The following is a 26,224-nucleotide window of genomic DNA, read 5'->3' on the forward strand; positions in this document are numbered from 1 at the left end:
CAGTAATTACTGACAGGGTGATCTGCTGCACCCAGCTTGTGTTTGTCTTGGCCTTGCTCCTGTCTGAGGGCATTTAATTCCCTGTCAAATGATGCTTTTAATAAAGAGGATCAAATAGAGCAACGGTGCTGCTTTTATTGGCCAAGTCATTCTCTGTTGTTTTTCAGTCTTGAGTCCCTGCACATCGTGTGTCCCAGAAACGTGCACAGGTGGGGGCTTTATCCATGGAGCAGAGAGAACTGGGTGTAGAAGTAAAGTGACAGCCAGTTTATGTCTCCCATGGAGCTGATTCCACCAAGAATGAGTCCTGTCCTTTAGCTGAAACAAAAAGAGTTTCCTCCCACTCAGATAGTGCATGTGGAGCTATTTACTGCCTGCCAGAGTAGCTCCTAATTTGTTGTTTTGTTTTCTATTTGGCTTGGGCTCTCTTTTGTGCACCTGGCTTCCTTTAAGTATTGCTAGCATGGAGATGCAGTAGCCTCTGGAGGAGATTGCACTGATTCACGTGCTAAACTGTAATAATTTCTTGATCATATTTGGAAGAGATGTTACCAAATTGAAAAGCTACATGATTTGGGGTTGACCTACCCAGATAAAATAAACCTTTGAGTTTAATTGGATCCAATTATAGAGTCTGAGCAAGAATAAGACTGATTCCCAACCTAATCAGTACTCTTTTTCAAAATGTAATCCTCAAAGCCTCTCCTGTAAGAAAATTCCACATAAACTGATAGTCTACAGACCCTTTTCCTTCTTCACACACATTTTAGTATGTTCAGAGAGGTCTGGTACAGTCTGGTTGCACTTGTTTCAAGTTGTTCATGAAATCCCACCCCTGACTACACTGGGTTGGTTTATACATTATTGAGTTGTAAAATCCCAGCTCCAAATCCCTCCTCCAAAGGCAGGGGAAAAAACGTTAAGTATTGGAGGGGAAAGCTCACCAGGTCTTTAGCATAATCTCTCTGGTTCAGACCTGCATTTCTTTTTCCATTTGAGCTTGTCTTACAGTGGAGAAGAGTTTATCATTCTAATTTTAGGTAGAAGTCTACCTGTTTAGCTCAGGCAGATATAAAGTTTTTCTTCTGGTTCATCACATACTTTCCAACAGGCCTTTCTCCTCTCTAAAGGGATTATTGTCTAAATCTGCACCAGGTCAAGTGAAATAATTAAACACAAGCTGGCTCCACTAATTAACTTATTCACAGACCATTGTCTGTTACTAGCAATTAAAGAGAGACTTTGGTAACTTTGTCTTCCTAAACCTAGTAGTGTTTTGGCTTGGGTTTTGGTTGTTGTTGTTTTTTTTTTTTATAATACAACCCATTCCTGTAATTTTCTTTGGCTTCATTTCTTACTGAAATATGATCATCAACACGTTTGCCAGAGCATGGATGAGTTTCCAGGCTGTTTCTGTCTGCAGCAGCTACTTTCCTTAACACAGCATGAGAAAAATGAAGTGTAAATGCAAAGGAATGTAACCAGATATAGAACCCCTTCTTCTGAAACCATTCTTAAAATGGAAAGCCAGCATTGTAAGCAATGGACAAACTCTTTGTGATTTGTAAAATGGAATTAAAATGGTGATCTCTCTGGTGTCTTTATGGTACATCTCATGAGAGCTTTGTAATGGTGTCAGGATCAGGGAGTATGGAGCTGCTGGGGATGTAACACAAAGAGGCAGAAGGACAAAAATCTGGGAGTTTGCTATTCTGTGCCACAAGTTCTGTTGAATTTCTTGAGTTCTGTACTAATTAGAATCCAGAAAGGTGGCAGAAGGCTGTGTGATGGGGAGAACAACTGCTCATGTTAGACACATCTAAGCATCTCTGGGCTGGCTATAAACACAATGGGCAGGCACCATGGTTTGGGATGCTCTCCATTCACTGTGTGTTGGGAGAGCCTCTTGGATAAGGCCAGCAAGGTGTAACATGGAGGCAGGAAAAAGCTGGGTGTTATTTTTCCCAGAATTGCACATTAAAACATCTAGGAGCTTGTGAGGCAGAGCAGTGAGGCAGTTTCTTATTTTGTCATGGTAACCTTAATATTGTTTTTCTCCTAATTTTTAGGCTAAATATTTTCCTTTTGTTGTTGTTCTGTTATTCCAATTTTTAAAGAAATTGTTGGGATTTAGTGTAAGAAATCCTCATTAAATAGAATATGTGTCAGTACAATGATGTTTTATTCAAGCTATTCATTTTTTGCACTTAAAAAGCTCTCTCTGTTCCAAACGCCTTTCTAGAAAAATAAATGTAGTTTTCAGTTAAAATAAACAGGTCACATACTGAGTGACCTCAAATCTGATGGCTAAAATTTAGAAGACAAACTAATTGGATAAAAACGTGGTGACTCATATTATCCAGGCATTCAATAAGTTGGCCTTTCCAGTCTTAATTTATACAGCTCTCTGAAAAATAGATTGCAGCTTCACATTCATACTGACGTGGAATTCATCTCAGTTTAGGAGGAAGAATCTTGTTTTAATGGTTAAAGGTTTAGGCAGATGCTTAAACAGGGCTAAAGTGGCCAGGCTGATTTCTGTTGCCGGAGGATGGGAAGCAGGGTTCCTAAGTCAACAGCAAGTGACTTGTAGCACTGGGGAAGCTTTTCTGGTAGATATTTTGCTTTTCTAAAGGAAAATACCTACTTAGGAAATGTTGTTTTTACCTTTTGAAGGTGAATTTTGGAGTGATAAGAACAGCATCCTCCTAACTCTACACAAACCCTGCAGTTTGTTTGCAGCAGAATGGAGCTGGTCCAGCTGTAGAGATCTGCAGTGCTTGAAACATCCACCCCACAATATATTGGATGTGTTTTACTCTCAGGGGAGCTTCTAGTGAAGGAAGTGAAGTAGTGGATGAGAGGATACTCCTCGCATTATTCATTCTGGAAGTGGTTTGTTTTGGAGATGTGTATGTTTGTGCAATTATTTTAGCCATTAAACTTCAGCCCTGAAAATGCTTTCATCTTGGATGATTCCATCTTTTTGTGGCCATGGCAGTGCAGAGGAGTATGATGGGAAATGCATTATTAGATTTGTAAATTATGTGCAGTTTCTCCCACACCCCCCTTGATGTTTGATATCAGAAGACATGGTGTTTGACAGAAAAGGTAATGAACAGCATTTGCTTGTAAATCAGCAGCATGATGTGGTTTGAATGAATGCATATTTGAGCATCAAGAAAAAATCTGAAAGGGTTACCAGTGCTCCTCACTATCAGAAAATCTGTGGAGGCAGCTTCCATCAGATGTGCTGGAGAGACACTGAATGACTGTGTGATTTAAGTGTATCAATATCTAAACAGACTTCCCATTAGCAAGCTTCACTACTGCTAGTAAAAGAGCTGAGGACCAGGGCAAATAGGAGGGTGTTGGATGGATCTTTGGGTAGGTTGACCACCTGCAGCTCCTTGGGCTGTGGCAACATTTCTGTGAAGCCCTAAACTAGAGAGCTGAAGAGTAACTCAGCTATATCCAGGTAAATAGAAATTGAAGCATCAAAAATCTATCTTGATGATGCTGATTAGACAGGGAATGCCCCACAAGAGTTTCCCACCTTCAGATTAGGACAAAATAATGAGATTTTTAAATCAACAGTAACCAATCAGAAGAAAACTGAACTGAAAAAAAAAATCATCATTTTTATTTTTATGGCTGCAAAAATGTCATATTGATATTGGTCTTCTAAAATGGTGGTTGTCCTTTTAAAAGAGTAGTTTCTGTCAAAGCAATCCCAAACCATTAAAGCCATTTTAAAAGGGTGTATTTTGCAACATAAATTCCAAGGGAGAGGTTTTGAATACCCTTCCTTGGGAGCAGTTTCACTCTTAGCATCTTCTGATGAAAAACCACTTTGTCATAATATTTGCCACCAGTTTTCATCCCCAGGCCCCTTCAGCTCTCTATATGGTCCCTGCCACTGCTGTCATCCTACCATAACAAAATGGGTTTTCAGGGATGTTCTTCTGAAAGCTAATTCCACTGTTCACCAGAAGAGGTTATTAATGTAACTCGGAGTGACCATTGCCTGCAGTATTAGCATCTTCAAAGGCTGACTGACAGATGGGAGAAATGGATTTTGCATTATTGTGCTGAACCTAATGCTGAACCAGGGCAGGGTTAGAGAGGAGCACATCCATAGGATACAAGGTAGGCTGAATTACATAGTTAATAAACAAATGTGTAGGGGAGCATTCAGGGAAAACACATCAAAACATCTTGCAAAATCTCATTTAAAGTTACATATATTGTTGTTTGTGTTTCCACATGCAGTTATTTTCAGGTATAACCAGCTGTATCTGTTTGGAGTGGCCCTAAATAAATGCATCATTACATAAACACAGAATTTGTTTGGGGATTTTTTCCAGTGAGGTTCAGGCCCTCTTTGCTTCTCAGGATTGCACAGACTGTGAGAAGGAGGTGTCTGAATTTCAGTGGGACACTTTGACATAGAAAATCCCATTCTTAGTATGTTTGGTGTTTCAAAATTGTGAGGTGACAGCTACCTTAGAAGAAGACACAGGAACTACCACAGTACATTTCTTTTGCTAGAGCAATTTGAATATTAGTAGAAGGTCTAAGTGGGGGATAACATTTTGTTTAGCATATGGCCCTGCTTTTGGTACAGCAAGTTGATGTCTGGAGCATGCTGATGGACTGTCCAGGCACACTGGCTGGCTGCTTGTTCTGAAACCTGGAGGACTTTAGTGAAGGAGAGTGCTGGGTCACAATCTGCAGTGACACAGCCACGAGCCTCCTGCCAGGGCCTTAGCACTGCACAGACTTCCATTACCTGATAAACAGTGATGGTCTCTGTAGCCCTTCATAGGTTATACACCACTGCAGGTCCTGTCCAAGAAATAAAATCCAGTGGTCAAAAGTCCCTAAGTCCCTCAGTACCACTGAAGTGTTGTCTGTCAGGTCCCTGGGTTTTATAAAGGAAACACTAAACAAAGTGACTCCAGGTGCAAAGATGCTTGTCTGTGCCTTCTCTGTTCCAAACCAGAATGAAATGTGAAAGAATAATCTGAAAGACATGACGGTTTTATTGAGGAAATAATCACAGAGTCACTTACCAGAATCAGGAAACCCTCTTTATCCTTTCTTGCATTATAAATAAGAATTATATTTGTTCTTGGGAAACAAGCCTGAAGTACACTGCATGTTATTGTGTGCAGGGAGCCACTGAATAAATACTGTTTCTTCCATTAGGTGATCTTGTTTCTTACATTTTTCTGTTTTTCTTACTAGGAATGAGTTGTTTTATCATTCCAGAGGTGTGGAATCTGTCGTCTCTGCATCATGAGAAGAGTTTTTGCAGTTACTATTTTTTTCTCTGTTTTGTAAACTCTGGCATAGGCTTTAAGCTCTGAATTCAAAGGGATATAGAAAATTCATTCTAGGTGGCACAGCCTATGTAGTTCAGCATCCTCTCGTGATCTGGGCATCTGTAAGAGCTTCAGGCAGGAGCTCTGGGAGTTCTGTGTTTGGTGCTTATGTCTCACACTAGGTGATTAGATGTAAAATTACACAGTATCATCCTGACTTGGAACATAAACCCATTTCCATGCTATGTCTTGACTGTTCATATGTTTCTTGGCAGAAGCTGTCGCAGACACCAGCTTTCAATCCTTTCAAATTAAATGTCAGTTGATGGTGGAGTCATCATCAGCACAAGCATCCTGCTCATTCTGCTTCCCCTGGTGCTGGAGAGTGGTTCTGAACCTCCTGAGTTTGCTGATGAGCAGCTCATCTGGGAGCAGTTTTGAAGGAGATCTTTGACTTTCTTTGGCTTCCCAAAGGAATTCATAATTATTTCCTCCTTTATCATAGAGTGCAGCTGGAGGCTTCAGCTCCATTAGAATTGCCCTGGTAATTTCACAGTGTGAAATTTACAGCAAACAGGGGACATTAACGTTAAATAAATTTATGCAACAGCAACCCTCACCCAAGTCATTAAAAGTGTGTGGAATTTTTAATGGATGCTTCAGCATGGCGTTTGATAAGTTTGTTCATTTCTTTTCCCAGTCTGTTAAGTATATGTGTCCATACACACATCAATTTTGCTGCCAGAGGTGTTGGTAGAAGCTGGCTATGGCCTCAAACATCACCTCCTTGCAGACACTTTAAATGTGGCTCTAATCCCAGCTGCACTGGAGTGAAGGGAGCCTGTCACCAAAGAGCAGATCTATGTGTGTGTGAGTGTGGGCCTGTGCACGACTCAAATAATCCAATTGAACTATGGAGTGATTCTGAATTATGTCTATTTGAAAAGACAGGATGTCATAAAGACTGCTAATATGGTGGAAAATTATATTAAGCTGAGACAAGACAAAGTTGATTATGTGCTAGTCTAGTGCAGATGTGCCTGGCACTACTCATTTCTGCATATTGATTGATCTTAAGTATAGCAGAGCAGACAATGGCAGTGGTGTTTGCATGGTTATTGATTTTGGTTCAACTCCTCGGACCTGTCATCATAAGCTTTCAGGTCCAACTGTCTTCACTGATAAAACTCCTGATCAGAAAGCTTGATAAGAAAGCAGGCACGAGGCTGATGTCCTAGCCAAAGAAAACATCCTAGGTATGTCCTTTTAGAAGTAGCCTGATGCACTTATTTCATGGAAATGTTCAGCAGCCTGCCAGGTCTTTACAGCTCAGTGGGCACTGTGTAAAACTCCTTGGAAGGCTGCAGATGGGCTTCAGCAGTCCTTGGGTTTCAGCTGGGTCTGGGTTGACCCTAAACACTCTCACAGGGCTCCTGTGCATCAGTTTGCTGCATGATCCACTTTTCTTCAGTTTGCTAGAAGGATGATAGTTGGTTTCTAAATGAATTAATTCGGATTTCACAAGCCTGCAGGAGTAGAACTCTTGTTTCTCCACCTCTCCCACGTTCCAAGCAGCAAAGCTGTAAAGGGGAGGTTTTCACTGCCATTCTTTGGTTGTTCTCTTGTTCCTTGGCAATACTGCTGTGCCCAGGGCCACTGCCCTTTGCCACCAGGAAGCTTGGCTTCCAAAGGCTCTGAAACTCTGCTGGCATCGTTTGCACAGAGCTTGAAACGTGACATGGGAGGCAGATAACATGCTGGTTTTCTACTTAAACAAAGTATTTAGAAGTAGAGAGAATTAGAGCCTAAGCAGTCAATAAAATGGATTTGTGGCTGTTTGCCCAGGGGATTTCCTAATACCCCAATCCCAAGTGTTTATTGTATGGCCATCTCTACCTACCTTGTCTGCAGCCTGAGCCCCATGCAGGTGAAGTCTGCCAACAGAGTTTTCATGATTATGGTTCTGATGCAGTAATTTGTAAGCATGTTGAATTGAGTGTATATCACTTATTTTGATTTATGATTGAGCCACGGTGAAAGAACTCTCTCTCTGATTATAGACATCAAAAAAATATATTGAGATTCAGATATTATAATGTACACATCATTTATCATATCCCTGCCCAAAAATGCCAGCACTTGCTGCACAGAAAATATATCTTGATGGATTACCCACTTCTCACCATCTTTCTGAAGACCACGGGAAGCAAACACAGAATTACTTCAGAAATGTCAGACTTGGGCTCTTTCAGCCAGGGGAGAGGGACTGAAACCACAGACCACAGGGCAGTCAGCAAAATACATAGGAAAGGTGAGAATTTCAGGGAGCTTGCAGTCCTCAAAGAAAGCAAAATTTAGTGTTTCCTGCTCTCATCAGGAGCACGAGTAACCCACTGAACACAGGCAGAGCATGTATCAGGTTTTGCAGAATTTGGCCTGTTTTAGTGCCTGTTCTTTAGATGCTGCTGATCTAAAAAAAAAAATCACATTTTTACATTTTAAAGCAGCAGTGATCTGGAGTTGGATCCATAGCATTCAGTTCTTGCCTGGGATCTAAAAAAAAAAAAAAAAAAAGGCTTTGAAATATGAATTTCAAATTAAAACCAGGAAAAATATAAATAGCAGAAAATACTTTTCTTTCTTGTTGAGCTTCTATTCAGTTCCTGCTTCCTGTTTTGACAGTGTAAGTTACACTTGGGCACGAAAAAAAGGAAGCCCACAAACATAATTGCAACCATGTCTAATTAGGCAGAGCTATGTAAATTTAGCGTTTCTACATGATTATAAATGTCAGGAGAGCCTTAGATAAGACATGAGAGTTTTGAGTATCTCTTGTGTACCTAGTCTAAAATGTCCTTATTGCTAATCCTATTCATCTGGAGTTGCTTCCTAATTAGAATATTTATGGGCTAATAAGGAGGTGAACAAGACACTCCAGTTCTGTTCCAGAGGTGAGAGTAGGGATTCATTAGACTCAGCGTCTCTGTTTTGATTGCTGTACAATGTAATTAACATTGTGCTAGACAATCATTTTAGATTTTCCTTAACAACAAATATTTAAGAAGATTCCTGTTATTCTTTCTTTGAGTCTAGGTCTGCTGAAAGCAGGAGCAATTATGTTGTCAGCTTTGAGAGATTTTTAGGTTCCTTGATGGCTTTTTTCCTGTTTTATTTTGCAAGCTTTTTTGACCTCTGGTTGTCAGTGGATGACTCTGAGTGTTGTCTCTACCAGCTAGAAGTGAAACTGTTTTGCATGATTGATGAATTTGTGTTCTATACATTTTAAATCACCAAGGCCTATTTTATAGGAAATGCTTATTTTGATTTTTTTTCCCCAGAATTTTCATTTGCATGTCTTTATCCAGTGACCTGGTATAAAAAAGAGAATTTTTCGAGCCAGATCCTCTCTCTGCTTTCCTTCACATGAAATAGAGTCTGTGTGAGAAAGCAACGTTCTGTGACTTTAAAGATGTTATCAGAAAAGTTGTTAAGATAGCAAGTCACGTCACTTCAAGTCTTCTCTGTATAAATTATGGTTATGTACAAGAATCTCATAGATAATGATAAATATAGCAACATTCTACTGCTGATGGAAATCATTATCAACCATTATCAACTTTAATTAATGTATTCACATTATTCAAATCCAGGTAGAAAATGTTCTTTGGCATCAAGTCTTGAGTAATATGCTTCATGGCTTTGTGCAGCTTGAGAAGCATCTGGCAACAGGAGAGCACTTCTGAGGATGCTTTTTGTTTAGACTCAGAGTCCAGCACATTGAATGTCCCCATTTTCCTTGCCTGTGTGTACAAGGGCTGGAAGATCTCATGTTTCAAGGGATATTTCTCACCTTGGTGCACTGTTTCCACAGCAGAAGAGCTTTGCTGTGGTTTGTGGCATCTCAGTTGTCTCCGTAGCAACCAGGGTAGTGCTGGGGAATACACAATTGAAGATGCTAGGAATGAGCACTGGTAGCAAATGTTCTTGGCTATGAAAAATGATTGAAAACAAACAGAAAATATGGGCTAAATAAACGTCAGCTAGCTCTAAATGGAATGCTTCTTGAAAATTTCCATTAGACCTTAGCAGCTCTTTAAATAAATAACCAGTTTGTCCCCTTCCATCTGAGGATTTCCATCTGTTGATTTTGCTTGTTTGCTTTTTTTCCATTTTATAAAAACACCGAGGCCCAATTCAGCCCCAGGGAGCAGCACCAGGCACGTGGAGCTGAACCTCCCTTTCCACTTGAAAAAAACCTCAGATGAAAAAACCAGCAGGCAAACGTACAGCCCCTCCTCAGCCCTGTCTGCCACAAAGCCATAAAACCCTGAAATTGTCCTTGCCCTGGGAGCATAGCAAGGGACCTGCTTTGCCACCACAGCTTTCCAGGAGAGAGGGGAAGATCTGCGGCTCATCTGCTGTTCTAAACCTGTCCCCAAGGAGCGTGGGCTTCACTTTAGATCCCCAATAAAGCAAAAGAGAAAACTTCCCCAGGAGATGCTCCTGCAGGCACCTCACCCCTTCTGCCTGCTCCAGCCTTCCAGGACCCCAGCTCCCATCAGCTGTCCACAGGCAAGGTGGGAATCCCAGGAAAACACCATTGCCCTTGGTTGTGCATCTTCTAGTGCTTAGGCCAGAGGTAGGAGCCAGCTCAGGGTGGTCTTTTCTGGTTTGAGTGAAGTGGTGAAAATGGGATCTCACTGGTGTGTGTTGAGTTTTCCACTTCTGCCTCTTTGACGTGATGGGGCTGACTTCACGTGGGGCAAGGTCTGTCCTGTAAATCAATGACTCCATGGGTACTAGTTTGGGTAGAGACCTAAACACTCCAAGTAAGGACCTGCTAGATCTGGTTTGAGTTAGCACTTTGTTTCTGCTGTCAGATAATATGTTTCTAAACCTGGACTGTCCTGACACTTCCAACAAGAAAAGAGAAATAAAAAAATCCATACAGCTCCAATTAACCAAGAGTGAGGCAAACACTGCAGTTAATGGGATGAGATAAAACCTTTTCACCTCTGAAACACAAATGATCTCACCTTATTTCCCACAGGAAATTAATCCATCTCACAAAAATCTTGACTCATACTTATCACAGCTTCCAGCTTCTTATTGAGACCAAGGGCCAGAGTCTTAGAACCCTTCATATCCTGTCTGAAAAGGATGGTCCCACCAGGTCCATGGAGAGCCCAGTCTTACAGCCTTGCTTCTTGCTTGCAGTGAAGTACATCAGCTTCTAGATCTTCTACTTTCACAGCACAGTTTTGTTTGTGAAGTGGAGGAAATAAAGCAATATTCATGACATTTACCTAGTGTAAGTTTGTACACCACCTCCAGAACCTGGGGTGAGAAGCTTTACAGAAGTTTGACTTTGGACTAGGATGAATACTTACTTTCTTTTCCAAAAGTACATGTCTCACCAGTATTTAGGAGAGCATTAAACTTAAAATCTCATCACCCCCTTCTAAATCTGCTACAAAAGTAAGGTGATAAATTGGATTCTGAAGATACTGGTGCAGATTTAGGGATGTTTCAGTTGCATCATACAGGGAGCTGGGATTATAGAGCATCACAGGCACCTGAGGTGGTTTCCTTTGACTTAAACAGCACAAAGCCAAAATACTTTGTTTGGGAGATTCTTCATACTTCAATATACCCTTTCATATCTGATTGTCAGTGAGTATCAGTACTAGAAGAGGGACTCATCATTTGCAACTCATGCCGTCTGGACAAGAGACAGCCTGAGATGGAATGAAATAGCTCAGGCTTCCTGCAGGTGAAGGGAGCATGGATGCAGATCCTGTGAAGGGGATAAGCACTGGAAAGCCACAACCCAGTTTGTGTCAGAATGATTTTTTTATACAGCTATACCTTTAGTCTGCTGGGCCAGTTTTGTCACTGAGTATAAAACAGTTCATTGCTGCCCAAACCTTTCTGCCAGTTACAGTGGCAGAAAGTTTCTTTCTGCTGTAATTCTGCTCAGGAAACATCAGAACAAAAGGAATTTCTTGTAGATTGAAACAGGTATCAGATGAAGGTAGAGGGAAAGGAGGTGACATTGCCAGTATGTATTTGAACACTATAGCTGTATTTACATGCATAAAGAAGGCTTAAAACTGTATTCAGCATCTCAGACTGGGCCACCCAAACTGATGAATGCCTCTGAAAAAATAGTCTTGATTCCTTTGCCTGTTCCCCATTTGAGAAATGGTGATAATTCTCAGCTCACAGAAGTTTAATGAGTATGAATTTGTCAATATTTATGCCTACAAAGAAAATAAAATATGCCAGCATTATTTATAGCATTGCAGTAAGCTCGTCAGAGAAGCATCATACGTGCTCAGGTCATGGGTTAACAAGGCAGAATTATGTCCTATTATAGGCATAAGAATTATATCTTGGAAGAATTATGCTCTGCAATTTTTCATTTCAGTCTGTTACTTTTGAGTTTAGAATGTCAGCTACTAAGTTCAGGGTCATTTTGCTTCCCATATGAAATTCAGCTCTTCCATAAGAAAATATTTTTAAGGGGAAACGTAGCCAGAATTGGAAAGAACTGAAATGCTGAAACTCCCCCTTGAAGCTAATAACCAAGAAACTGCTACATCCCTCCAGTTTTGAAACTTCAAGAATTATATGTCATCACATAAAGATGGCTGGCAAGTTCCTCTTTCATACCTTGGGGCAATGTGAAGTTAATTCCATCATACAAGGAGCTGGGAGGTTGTCAAGGGGATCTCTATGGTGCTGGTCCCTTTATAAAATTTCCTCTGTTAAGATGGAACCTACTTCTGGTCACTTAAAAGCCTTTGAGGACTGCAAAGATCTCATGCATCTCTTAATTGACAAAAAGCATAGAAATTAAATGCTGCTTGATTAAGGCCTTGATCTGAGAAAATTAAATTCTGCCTTCGGTTATTGAAATGACTTGTGGCTACTGTTCTATCCTTATTTTACATATGGTTACAAGAAAGGGTCCGAGTAACCCTGCCAAAGGTCTCTCCCCATGATTTTAGGATTATCAAAAATCCTTCCTGGTCCACTCCCTCATCTTTCAAATCAATAATACAGCCTTTAAATTTCACACTTTCTATATCAATGCCTTTCTTCTGGAGTATTATTTAAAACACTATTCTGAGCAGACATTCTCCTCCTGATGTTGATGTTGAGCAGTTTGTTTCCTGGATGATAATGATTGCTCTCTTTGTAGTCTCACCTGGACATCCAGACTCTGCTAACAGAGATCTGATTAAGGCTGACAGGCCCAATATGGGAAGGGAAATGTCCCTGCTCATCACAGCAAATTCTCTTGGTGGCACTCTGCCAACCTGACTTCTCAGTCACGGAGTTTATCAGCAGTTTTTCAGTTTATCACGAAGCTGTTTGTTCCCGTTCCTCATGTCCCCAGTTTTATCTCTTGTCTGAAGCCTTCTGAGCAGGTAGGATATTGAGTTGTAGAGCTCTTCACTCTCCAAAGCAGACAACACATCCTCTGAAGGCTGCTGAAGTCCCTCTGGAGCTGAACACTGGTCGAGCTGGCATCATGTTCTTCAAAAAGTGCCTTCAAAGCTTCTGAGTCACCAAAAGTTGGGTTTCAGACTTCATTGCAGTATTTCTCTGTCTCTGCTGAGTCTTTGAGTAAGACTGAAGCCAGAAGGTGCAGGCATTACCAAAAGAAACTTGCACAAATGCCCTGCAGTCATGTTTGATGGCAAAGCTCCCATTGCTCAGTGCAGCCATCAGTATTTTCCTGGATCTCTGTTTCTCATTCCCCAAATGTTGTACCCCAGGGAGCAGTGAGTGGTGAGAACTTCAGGAAGCTCCATGGGAAGCTCTGTGCTATTAAGATTTCTGTCTGGGAAATTTTCTTTTTGTTGGCCTTCCTTTTGTGAGAGTATAACTAATAATCTGTTCATGACTTCACTCAAATCCATTAATACAATGTTTAACAAAAAATTCTTCATTTTGTATTTATCTACTACTTCTACATATTAATATTAGGAATATTAACTTTTTAAAAAACAGATGGGATGCCTTGTTCTAAGAAGTACAGTACTTTATCTTCCATTAATCCTAGATCTTGCTCAGTGAGTGATTTGTACCATCTAAGTGGTTGCAGTTGCTTTGCCTTAGGTAGCACGACCTTTGTTATATTTTGCTCTGAACTTGCATTTTTCTTCCATCAGACTCAGTCTGAATTCCATCCCTCCTTCTTCCACACCAAGACATGGTACAAGAATCAAGTGTAGAATCAACTGCATTATTTTCTTTCTTGAATTACATCTTTAGCATTATTAACAGACACAAAACTAACAAGATCGAATCTCATTGTTGTTCCAATGTCTTTGTTTCATGTTGTGGCTCAGAATTTCCCACCAGGTAGAAATCCTTCATTCACAGGATAAGCTTTTGGTTATGTTTCCCACAGCACCTTTTCCTTTGCACCTGTTTTCATATGAAAAATGACTTTTCTGCAATCAGCAGGGCTTGCAGGTTCGCTCAGGTCTCCTCCCAGCAGCAGTCAGAGCAGGGGCTGGGTTGGTGCGGTTGCTGCTGTAATTAAATGGTTGGCAAACTCCTGCAACTTCGTGGGTCAGAGCTGGCAGAGGAGGAGTTGTCAGTGGAGGAGGCAGGTAGGACTTCTTGTTTTATGTCCTATGATGCTGGATCCCTGGTGCTGATTGAGGAGACATGCAGACAAGGGTCCCCAAGGTGGCTTTTCAATGGATTTTCCATCTGGGTCTACACTGGCTTAACTTGCCCAGTTGATCATGTCTGGAGTATTTGTCTACAGGGCACAGCACTCTTAAAAACCAGGGAAACAAAGCCATATGAAAGCAGAGCTGGTTTTGAGAGAAGTCTCCATTAATATTTCTGACTTCACAACCAAACCGAGTTTCTTTTCCAGTAACTCTGTCAATCACTTTCTCCCTCAGCGAATCGACACAACATGACCCTACCCATGCTGGGTAAAACAGCTCTTAAGGGAAATACAATAGAGAGCATCTCACATTAATCTCTTCTGGGGTATTTGACTGTTTTCCACTAACCTTTCATTCTGCCAAATTTAATGAAATCAGCTGCTTTTCCAACTATAACCTGTTCCTTCAGTGTTTAGATGTTCCTTTTAGGTGATAATGGTGAAGGCACATTTGAGATGCAGCTAGCAAGGATTTAGCCAATCTGTTTTCTTAAAATAATTCTCAACAATGCATAACAAATGACACCAAGTTAGTTTATTTTATCCAGACCCTACAGAGTCAACACAGTACAGATTCCCAAGACTTGTGTTGTGCCCCTCACTGCCATAAATCTAAAAATTCAGGATCCTTGTGCTGTGTCTATACACACAAGATTAGAGGAAACAGTTTGAATATAGTATGGTGAATGTATTACATTGGGTTTATTTTTTTATTGTTGCATTGATAGGATTTAGAAAAGCTCCTGAGAATAAAAAGGTCTGAATACAGCAGCAGTCTCAAGAACATTGAATTTCTACAAAAAATGAGACGAAGTTTAAATTATGAGCAATATTAAGAATATTTATTCACCTGGTCTGCTGTTCTTGATGATCTTTTTCAATCTTCTAGCCTGACAGAACTTAAAGAAAATGGCATTTGTACCTGAATTGGGAAAGATTTTTCTTTCTTTTTTTAATCAAGCAAGATATACCAGAAAACAAATCAGGATGATAAAAACAGGAGTCAGACTTACAAGAAAAACAGCTGTAGCAGCTAAATGGCTTAAAGCAGAGAAAGTAGGAAAACAGCATGTGGGGCTAATGATGGGTGGTTTTCAGGTTTCAGAATACATTAAGGCATTCTCCCTGTTTACTAAATTGCTCTGGCAGCATTTGACAGCAAAGGTTTTGTGGATTATAGGAGTGCAATGGACATAACTAGGATATTTTTATTTCTCAAAGCCTGGCCTTTGGGTAATCACCAAGAAGTTACACACCATAGGAAGGATTTGGGTTGCACAAGTCCACAGAAGGTCATATTTTATTTTTCGAAAATGTTTCTCAGATTGTTGTTTACTTTCCCTTCTTTTTGGTCTGCCTGGGGTTTTTGGATTATTTTTTTTTTTTCTGTCTCTCAGCACTCACACTTTTTGTCAGAAAGTGGCAGACACAACCTGGAAGCAGCATCAGTTTAATTCTGGCACATTTACCAAAGGGCACTTCTCAGCAGTGGTGGTTGCTGCCTGACCACCTAGACATTGAACTATTGCCTGTCTCTTCCTGCCCAAGAAAAGCCAAACATAATTTCATGGTTTTACAAAAATTGCCTCAGCCAGAAGTTAGGAGGCTTATTCCTCAGGTCTCCTTTTAAGTGCTTTGCAAGCTGACCTGGCATCTCTGGGGCATAAAGCCTGTAAAATATTGACAGGAATTGAAAACTGGATCTGAGCTGCTTCTTGTTTCTGATGAAGAGCAGAAGAAATCCAACTTCTGCACTAGTACCCAGCACTTTTCCCACCCAGGGAAGGATGCTGGAGCCAGGGACTCTGCAGCTCTCCTCACCAGAGTGGCTGAGTGCTTCAGCAAACTAATGGATTTTTATTCTCACGATGTCACTGTGAGATAAGGAAGTGTTTTCATTTCATTTTGAAGTGTTATTTTCAATTTCTTTGAGGCATGGAAAAATTAAATGACCTACTAAAGGTCACTTGGGCAGTGTTTGGGAAAATGCAGAAGGAATCCAGCCCTTCCAAGCTGCAGCCTTAATCACAGTCCTGCTCTGCTTTGGCACCGACTCAGTGGCTGTAGTCAGAATCAAAATATATTATCCAAGATATTTGTCATACCTTTTTTTTTTTTTTATAAATGAAATTTATTTGTAGCTCATAGCAGCTCACTGTCACCCCCTTGCATTACTATCAGTGGTGACAATCAGAAGCATGTAATTAATTTTCCTTATTTCTCTCCTTGCGGGCTAGTGTCTGATCTGTTGTTTGGATCACAGAAGAATGAGATGTAACCCATTTCTAATTATTCTGTGACTCTAATTTTGGCATTAAATAAGAGAACCATATGAGATGCTCATTAACTGACAGTATTTCTAAACAGAAAAGTCAGCACTGGCCAAGGACAGACATACTGTTACAATGGGGTTTCTGATAACAATTTTAATAATAATTCTGGTTATTTTGAGGTAGTCAATAGAGATGGAACAGCTTCAATAGGCTGTGCACAACCCAGGCTCTTTTATGGGACTCCTTGAGGCATAGAAATCTATAGGGTCCCCATGTGGCAGCATCAATACTGCTTTATACAAATAAAATATTTAAGGACTAGAAAAGAAATGTTACAGGACATTCCCTTCTTTTTGCTCTTACTGTTGTTTTCATACTTATCTTCTGAAAACAGCCCAGTCCTTATTTATTCTTTGCTGCAGCCTTGGTGCTCTACTTGCCAAGGCTCAGTCAATAACCAAAAAATCCTAACAAATGTTCATGTTACAAAATTTCCTGAAACTGGAAAACAGTGTCACAGTCTTAAATATAGAGGTACTATTTACATTTCAGATGAACTTTAAAGAATTAGGACAATTTTAAAGCACTGCTTCAGATGTGAAAAAAATTCTTTGGGCTTGAAAGTTTTTCAAGCAACTACATTCAAGTTTTGACAAGGCCCTGTGCTGAAATATCAGATAAAAATAATTTGTGACCTCTAATCCCCACCCTTTGCTGCTCAAAATTTAGAACAGGTACCAGGTTAAATGGACCCTACTTGGCTATTAACTTTATATACAGCATGCCTCAGAACATACTGTTGCTGGAAGCACTTTCCAGCTGGAGCATGAGCATGGCAAACCCTCTGCAAGGTGTGTTTGAGTCAAGTGAGTATTTTGGTGGGTGTCTTTTCCAGTAGGTCCCTTTCCTTGGGCAGAAGCTGCTGCATTGATATTCCTTATGTGTTCCCCCAGAGTGGGGTTTCAGCTTGGATGTTATTTCAAAACCTTGGTAGCCCAGGCTCAGGGGCTGATCCCTCACTCAAATATATATATATATTTTATATATATATATAATAAATATCTATATAAATAGGATTACTGTAGTTGCAGCATATCACACTCAAAAGCATCTCTGTGCTTGTTTAACCCAGCTCTTCCCATGCTGCACAGCATCGCTCACACCAGGCATTAAGAAACCCATTAAAATGATCCTTCAGGATCCCCAGTCTGTGTTACCATTTTCAGTTATTTGTCTGCTGGGTTTTGGGGTTTTTTCTGGTTTGGTTTAGGGGCTTTTTAGTGTTTGGAGTTTATATTTCTGAGCATCCCTTTGTATCCCTGACAACCAGCAGATCGCTTTCTGAGATGAGATTCTCAGTCAATAACTGCTCCTGGAGCTGCTGTTCAGCAAAGTCCTGGCTCTCACAATGAAATTAGGTGGATGAGCAATTCAGTTTGGTTCACATGTCTTCTGTCCTGGAGGCTATGATGAGATATAGCCAGGATGCAGAGAGGCTTTTGGTGTGGTTTTCAGGTCTCCTCTGTACCTAGCATATCCTTTGGAGAGGTTTCTACTTCCACCACTTTCACTGCCTGAATAACACAAAAAAAAAAGTAGCCAAGAGCAACAGCTGCTGAACTATTTGGTCTCACACTACTGAGAGGCCAAACAGAGTTGACTCCTGAAAGGCTTTCTGGTGTTCTTTGATTTTATAACCTCCTTGTGACAAAAAAAAGAAGATCATAGTCTCTTTCTTTCAGGTAACTTTTAAAGCACTTCCTCGTGCTTTCATACCAAAGCTCAGTTCACTGTTGCTGGGTGTTGTACCCATCACCTGAAGCTGTTTTGCTTTCAGAAGCTGCCACACAAAAGAGAAAATAGCTGCTATTCTGGAGCAAGCCCCATTTACACCTACATGGGAGGTTCAATGTGCACCCTATGAGAAGCTGGGAGAATTGATTGCATGTCTGCTTGGTCTGAAGGGGTTAAGAAGTGTAAATTGTAACACCTTAAAACACTATCTTGAAGTGCAATAGTTTAAGAGATTTAAAAAAAAAACATAGTAGAAGGTGTGAGATCCCATGAGTTAGGGGTCTCAAGTGCTGAGAGGGAAAGTGTTAACAAACAGTTTAATTGCTGTTTAATTGCAGTTTAATGAGGCTGCCAGGTGGAAGCTCTTAAAGGCCGATCGCCAGGGTAGGTGCAGCTCCAAAGGGCAATCCTGGGGTTGGCTTGTGGGCTCTGGATTTTTATTTGTCTCAAGAAACAGTTGGCATGTGCTGAGCTGATTTCTGAAAGCTGGTGGGACAACTCTTCCCATACTTTGGGTGAAAACCCCAGAGCTTCAGCGGGTGAGTCAAACTCTACAAGTGCTCATCAGAGCCCTCCTGGATAAATATTTCCCTTCTTTCTGAGTCATGCACATTCAGTGCTGCTGGCAGAAATCCTCTGCTACCTGAAGGGCTGGCACAAGAAATCATCCTCTCCCTGGCTCATCTGAGCATCCCAGTTGGGTGCAGGGTGCTGGGGAGTGGAGCTGTGCACAGTGGAGCCTTGGGGACACTGGACACAGTAATTTTACCCAGTGAGAACAACAGAGGGAAACCTCCCTGGAGCATTTGCTTGGTGTGTCCCCACTTTCCCCCCTCCAGCTCTCTGTTGGATGCCTCTCAGCTGCAGGGCTGTGGTGTGGGCAGTGCTGCAGCCTGGACTTGGAGTCTGGGAGAGATGGAAGCCTGTTATGAGGTGTGATGTGGAATGCTGTAGGTGGTGAGACTGAGGTGTTTCTCAGTGTCAGGATGGCAGGCAGGTTGGGTTAGATGGCAGCAGGAATTCACAGGGGCTGTGTCACAGGCCAGGATGTTTCTCATCAGCACCTTTGCTGAGAAAGAAGCCAGCTTGCTTAACACAGCCACCTTTCCAGGAGAGGGAACTGCACATTGCTAGACCAAGATAGCTCAAAGCCATGCCCCTGCTCCAGAGCTCTGTCCTCACAGGTAGCTCAGAAAACAAATATGCTGGATGCTTGGAGATGGGGAGCACTGTGCCATGCTGGGAGAAAAGCCATTGCAACCCCAGCCAAATGGAGAAAATAAACCTGGCTCTTTGCTTCATTGCTTGTGCAGCACCAAGTTGCCAAGTTAACTGTAAAAGCAGGGCCCTCTGTCTTCCTTGGTACACCCCTGCCCTAGCAAGTGTGAAACACCTCCAGAGGAGCTGGTTTCATGTAGGGAGGTTGATGTGGAGCAAACGTGCATCTTTTTAACTCAGGCAGCAGCAGCTTGTGCATTAAGATTCACGGGCCCAGGGTTTGATGTCTGCCAGAGGTGCTGCATGCATGACATGATGCTGTACATGTAAGAAATGAAAAGGTCAAGTTATATCAAAGCCTCCACTCGCCTCTGGCTCATGGGTGCAGCTCCTTCACCACCACTGATGTCTCCAGGGCAGCTGCAAAAGGTGTTGGGTGCTCTGGGAAAGCTGTTGCTGAGCTCCCAGAAAAGGGTTTTCTCGTATTTAATTGTGGCTAGCTAGGTAGGGAGTATTAAGAGATGAATGCTTTTAAAAGGGATGCCTGGGAGCTTTGTTGAAAAGATGGATAGTTAGATCTATTTGGGAAAAGTATTTCTGCTAGAGCCAAGTGGGTATTTGAGGGGAATTTATTTGTTTTCAGATTGGCTTTCCTGGCTCTGTTATTCGTTATAGGTGTCATCTGTCTCACATCAAAACTTCATTAGCATGTAAAGAAATAATTTAAATAATTCAGAGGGGAGGAAAAAAAATGCTTTTGGCATTGCATAAGTAAAGGGAGATGTTAAAACACATAAATGTAAAGAGGTGAGGATAGCTGTAGATGGAAACAGGATTTAGTATTTTTTAGCTTCTCCAATTGATTCCTATTCTACATCCTACAGCACCATCCTAGTAACCTTATTTGCTTTACCAGACATGATGCTAAAATAATTAGCTAGTCATACATTTCTCAGGAACTGGTAATTAATTGGACAATATTTGTACAGAGCAGGTCCTAATTTTGCAAACCCTTTGTCCTTAATGGAGATTAATTTAATCACGTAATTACTGCATTTCTGGACTCTGGCACACACAGTTACCCAGCTCATGTGTGATTTATAATAATTGCATGTGTAAACCAGGAATAGCCTGTTCCTAAAAATACTCTGCATGCACATTTGAAAACTGGGATCACAGCACTTCATTACTAGGATTTCATTTTAAAATATTTTGTTCTTTTATACTCTCTCTGTGAATATTATTTACTTTTGTTTATAACCTCTCAGCTAGACCATGCTCTGCTTGGTCAGGAATTTGAGATGGTGTTTTTAGTGCCATCCTGTATCTTGCTGGGGAGAGCCACTTGCAATAACTCTATTTTGGGTACCTATTCCTTAGTGTGTTCTGGAATGGGCTGGTTCAGTGATATCAAGCAGTGTTATGTTGTGGTATTTGGACTGAAAGGGGTTTTATTCTCCCTGAAAATTTGTTTACACACAGATAATGCTGAGAGATTTGACTTCTGCTTTAGGCCAATTTGTCATAATTTCCACCTAGACCAGAAGTATTTTATCACTAATTTAATACAGTCTTCTGAATTTTTTTCTCCTGGACCCTGTATTAGATTGCTCCAGCATCTCACTCCTTTAGTGAAGGACCTCCTAATTTCCAGTCTAAATTTAGTCAGAGCCATTTTATATCCATTTGTCCTTGTGTCAACATTGTCCTTTAGTTTAAATTGCTCCTTTGCCTTCCTGGTGTTTATCCTCCTGATGTATTTATAGACAGCAATCATATCTTCTATCAGCCTTCATTTTGCTAGACTAAACAAACCAAGCTCTTTCTAGGCTCTTCTCTAGTAATGGGCTCTTCACTGCCTGCACCTGGTCAGATCTGAGTTGCTCAGCAGTCAATAGAAGGGGCTTAGGTTGTGCAGAGCATCCTGATGAGCCCTTGCTGCTTGGCCCCAGGAACTGATGCTGCTGTATGTGCAGTACCAATACTACACATGGTGCAATGCCCACAGCATTTGTGTCTTGCTCAGCAGAAGGGAGCTGCTAGGACCTGGTCCATGGTTTCTTTGCTCTTGTCCAATGAACAAAAAAATTTTGTTATTTATCCCTTGCTGCATTATCTTATATTTTGTACTATGAAATTGCACCTTGTCTCTGCTATTAACTCCCCAAGCTGCCCTGCCTCCAAGCTGTTCCTTCTCTCTGTGCAAGGCACTGCCATCTTTTTAGCCCAGGTCTTGATGATCAACTTCCCATTAGCCAACTTAAACAATTTCTTCAACTAATCCCCATCTTCTGGAATTTAGCTCATGCATTTCTTTGCAGCAGTCTTTGCTGCACTGTATCAGATGATTGACAGAAGAGCAGATAGATTAGATCTGCCACGGTTCTTTTAATTATTCTTTCCTTCATCATTTTCCCCTTCAAAAGCTCTTCTTAGTTTTTAGGTCAGACTAAAAGCTCTGCACTTATCAAGATAGATTTTTTTTTTCCTTGGCTTAAGTAGAAGCAGCACATTTACTTTCCTATAACATGAAGATTTGTTAGAATTATTAAAAATACTGGCCACTGGACCTCTCAGGGACTTCACTGGGGCTGGGTTTTTGCTCTGGACTCCCCCAGGGCAGAGGCTCATTGCTTTACTTCCTCAGCATCACCATCAGAGCAGACATACAGTAACTGTTTCATTTCTCTGGGTCAGAACCATTTTGTCTCACCTCTCTGATATGTTTCCTGTCCTTTGCTATTTAAAATGTCATTTTTATAAAGAAAGAGAATATTAGAATTATTCTATATGATCAAAATGCTGTCAAGAAAATGTGTCTTGTGCTTGGGGACATGAGACAGCCTTTTCTTTTAATAGTAGTAGCAATAATAATAATATTAGGATGACAAACTAAGATGCCCCTGGAGATGTTGTGACAAAATGGAAGGACATCTTGGAATTAAAATTGATTAAATAATTCAATAAAATCGGCTTAATGCACAAAAGCAAAAAAAGGTTAGCTACAGGAAAAAAAAAAGAAGGAAAAAAAAAAAGTCAGTAATTTATTATCTTCTGAGGCCAATCTTATTGAAGATTGAATCAGTTATAAACTAAAACAAGGTACTTGAAAGCACCACCATACACTTGTGTGCCCACATGGGACCCTTTCAGAGGGAACTGGATGCAGATGGTAGCCCAGTACCTAAAGGTGTCATAAATCTTGAGCTACTTTAATTTACATATTTTTAAGGTTAATGTGGCTTCACATGCCAGCCAGGGCCATTCTCCATGTCAGTTTGCACTTTTGCTCCAAACACAATAGTTGCATCTTCAGCTGCTGGAAATCAGTGCTGCTGTGGTGCTGGCTCTGAAGTTCCCAGCAGCAGCTGGAAAAGGCCATTTCTGTGTCCCTGAGGCATCCTGAGCTACAGCACCTGTCTCAGATGGGTCCATTCCCATACCCACTCCATCCATCCATCCTCTACTGGAATTCCCTCTCATTTCCTCACTAGGCTCGGGGTCTCCAGGCTTCCACACACATCTGCAGCCTTCCTATACCTTGCTTTCCCTCTTCCCATCTTTATGCACCAGCTCTTTGTGTCTCATATATTTGTGCATTACCAAGCTCCAAGCATTTTCTTTTTTAACTCTGTGTTATCTGATCGATATAATCTTCCTTTTAAATTTCTTTAACTCAGTGTTCTGCGTTTATGTGGGGATTTTTATTAATGCTGTGCTATGATGGTCTAAAAGGCACTTTGTAAAATAAAAACCAGAACTACTGTAATCTGAGATTAATAAGACAGAGTCTGTGGTTACACACGCACACAGACGTGTGTGTCAGAGTCTGGATAATTTAATAAGCAGGAAAATTGTGAAGGTAACAAAGCTTTAAAATGAGACCTTCTTGTCCCTTAACCCCTCCTGTATGACAAGATTCCTTTTCCAAGGGAAGCTGTAGTTCAGAAGTGAGTAAAGCGAGACAGAAAGGAGCTGAAGGCAGTGGGAGGTTTGCAGGCTGAGTCTCGGTACAAGTAAGTGCAGTGCAGCCTGGATGACCTTAGCCAAGGTCTGCAGAGTGTTCTCAGACATCAGATAAAGTTTGCATAAGGGTGTCCTGAGTTTCTGAATTGCTTTGACACAGAACTGGAGGTGCCCTTGCCATGCCCTGGCTGGAGGCACGATGCTGCAACGATCCCAGGTGGGCACATGGGTGAGGAGAGTGGGGAGCCCTGGGGCTGCAAGGCCAGTCTGTAAACACAGAGAAATGGAAAAACACCGTGTTAAGGAAGAAACACCCTCACCTGTGGAGGCTGTTTTGTCACCCTCTTGGCTGACAGGAAAGGAAGGAACTTTTTTTTTTTTCCCCTGTGATAGCTGCAGAAGCACTGAAGCTGTGACAGTGATGTGTGACAGTGGCACCAGCAAATGGGAAGAGCTATGAGTTATGTGGCTCCATCTGACTGCAGGGATGGACATTAGGGCTGGCTTTGCCATTTAAATGCACTATTGAAATTCAGGCTTGTGGAGTTTTTTAACCTTTTTTTAAATTTATTTTCTACTTTGATTGTCACTATCTTTTCTATATCTTCCCGCCCTTCCATGTTTTAAATCAAGTTTGGTGTATGAGTATTTGGCCTGCTTGGGAATACTTCTACCAGCTGCCCAAATGATCTGTAACAGGGAAAAAGGAAGGAAAAGCTAAATGTGAAATAGAAATTACTTTCAGTAATAAGGACATTTCAGCCTTACAATTGCCCAGTGCTTTACGCATGGGGTAATAAATGGCAGCTTTTTGCATGAGAGAAAAAGAGGGCTAGCAATAGTTTCTCCCTCATGTTTTATTATACAAGGTAGAAAGAGAGCATGCAAGTGCATTTCCATAATATATTGCAGTCACAAGGTGCTGATAGTCCTTATGTGTGTGATACCTTGTTTATTACAAGTCCTGGAATCAAGCTAAAGCTAAAAAATAGATCTCTGTTTTTCTAGCCACTCAGAACTGAAGAAAAGAATTAATCCAGTTACAGAACTTCAAGACTGTTTATACAGGAGCAGGGAGACCTAATTGCCCTAATTCTTACCCTTTGAAATTTCAAAGACATTTGACATTTTACTCATACTGGTAACATCAGCACCCAAGCAGAGCAGCCCTTGAGCTTAAGCTGTATTTGGAGAGCAGGAGCAACCCAGCACACAGAGGTCTCTCCTTCCCATGAGATCCCTCCACTTGGCTTTACACAAACCTTTTGCTCCATCCTCTTGTGCATGAATTTGGTTTTCACACCCTTCAGGCTCTCCAGGGCACTCTCCATGTGTCCCAGTTTCTGTCTGTGATTACATCCCAAGAAGCAGGATGGAATGTTGGGCTTTGTCCCATTCTGGCTGGATCCTTCCCTTGTTCTCAGGTCATCATTTTGCCCATATTTCAAGAGAGGAGCTTTTTTTTTGGTGCCTGCCTGTAACATACTCCCTGTACCCATGTCCATGTAGACATCAACAGTAATTCTCCAGATCCAAATAAAAGTTTATTTGGAAGGCCTGTTTTGAAGGAGCCTTTTCTCAGTGTGGGCAGATATTCCTAAGTAAAAAAACATCCTGCAGAGCTGCAGAAAACGTGGATGATCAGATGCCCTCTCCTATTTTATTCAGATTTCTTTTCCAGTTACACTGATGTAAGCATCTAAATGTAGGCATTTAGAACTTTAATGTGTGGGGGTTTTATGGTTTGCTCTGAGAAGCTTTTTCTCCGAGAGCCACATTGTTTGGGGTGCTCAGGAATTTAAATGAGCTCCACTCTACCTGTATCTGTTACACCGAGTATTTTTTCCATAGCTGATTTATTTACAAATTCTCCTTATTTCCTGAGATTGTGTTAAGGATTGAAATATAGAGGGTATTTTAAGTACCAAAATGCTTTGTGGTTATCGAACTGCATGAGCAGAGTGAGCTGGAGGGATGCCAGGCAATGTTGCTGTCAAATTTGGGGGTATAATGTTCTTAGTGATGTTTGCAGTGAAAACACGTTAGCAATTTTTTACTGGTTTTCAGAAGACAGGAATTAATGTTGCCAAAAATGCTTCAAAATTAACAGAAATGCCTCTAGCAGCAAGGGATATTTGTCCATAAGATTTTTATTTTCCCATAAAACAGGTGATATCCACCAACCTATTCAAAAATCCCTTGAAAAACGTGATGCAAAAATTTATCTGTCTTTTTTTACTAACATTTTGAATCCCATTAACTACTCTCAGTCTGCTTAAAGATTGCACTTGTAAGATGTCCTGGTTTATTTTCTGTAAACACGGGATGCATTTATGTTTCTCATCTCTTCTTTCCTTTATTTTTTTTTTCCAGAAAGTTCAGCAGTATATAGTCATTGTTCAAGCCACAGATATGGAAGGAAATCTTAACTATGGCCTCTCAAACACAGCAACAGCAATCATTACAGTGACAGATGTGAATGACAACCCACCTGAATTCACTACCAGCACTGTGAGTATCAATACATCAGCAGAGTGATGCATGGGCACACAACGTGCTTGTAATTCATGGGTGTTTTATGTCCCTCGTCTGTCTCAGCTCCTTTGGCAGATAGGAGGAACTTGATAGATAACTGTGGAACAAAGATTTTCTGGGGGGGGAAATGAAAAAGGGGAAAAGGAAGAGAAGAATGATACATGAACTAGCAAAACTATTTGGTGACCAATTTTGCAGAGGTGCTAAAGGAGCTGAAATAATGGGGCAAACAGACTCTATCTGATTGCATTGAAGAGGGTGCAGTTGTTTCCCAGCAATTGGCTGTAGACATATCAGTTGTTATTACTTAGGAGTGAAGTCCTGAGCAGTAAAAGGTATTTTGGGCTTAGCTGCTCAAATATGCTTTCAAGGAATACCCTAAATGGCAAGAGGTACCTGGTAGAATTTGGGTT

The 26,224-nt window shown here is 41.0% G+C and overlaps 1 protein-coding gene across 1 annotated transcript in view; it reads left to right on the forward strand.

Moving 5' to 3' along the window:
- CDH4 (cadherin 4) overlaps positions 1–26,224 on the forward strand; it is a 407,807-nt gene that overhangs the window by 343,574 nt on the left and 38,009 nt on the right. The window contains exon 8 of the mRNA XM_030463155.1: positions 25,650–25,787. Within this exon, the coding sequence (XP_030319015.1) occupies positions 25,650–25,787 (138 nt within the window). The remainder of the gene's footprint in view (positions 1–25,649; positions 25,788–26,224) is intronic.

Source organism: Calypte anna, chromosome 20 (assembly GCF_003957555.1).
Source record: "Calypte anna isolate BGI_N300 chromosome 20, bCalAnn1_v1.p, whole genome shotgun sequence".
Taxonomy (NCBI): domain Eukaryota; kingdom Metazoa; phylum Chordata; class Aves; order Apodiformes; family Trochilidae; genus Calypte; species Calypte anna.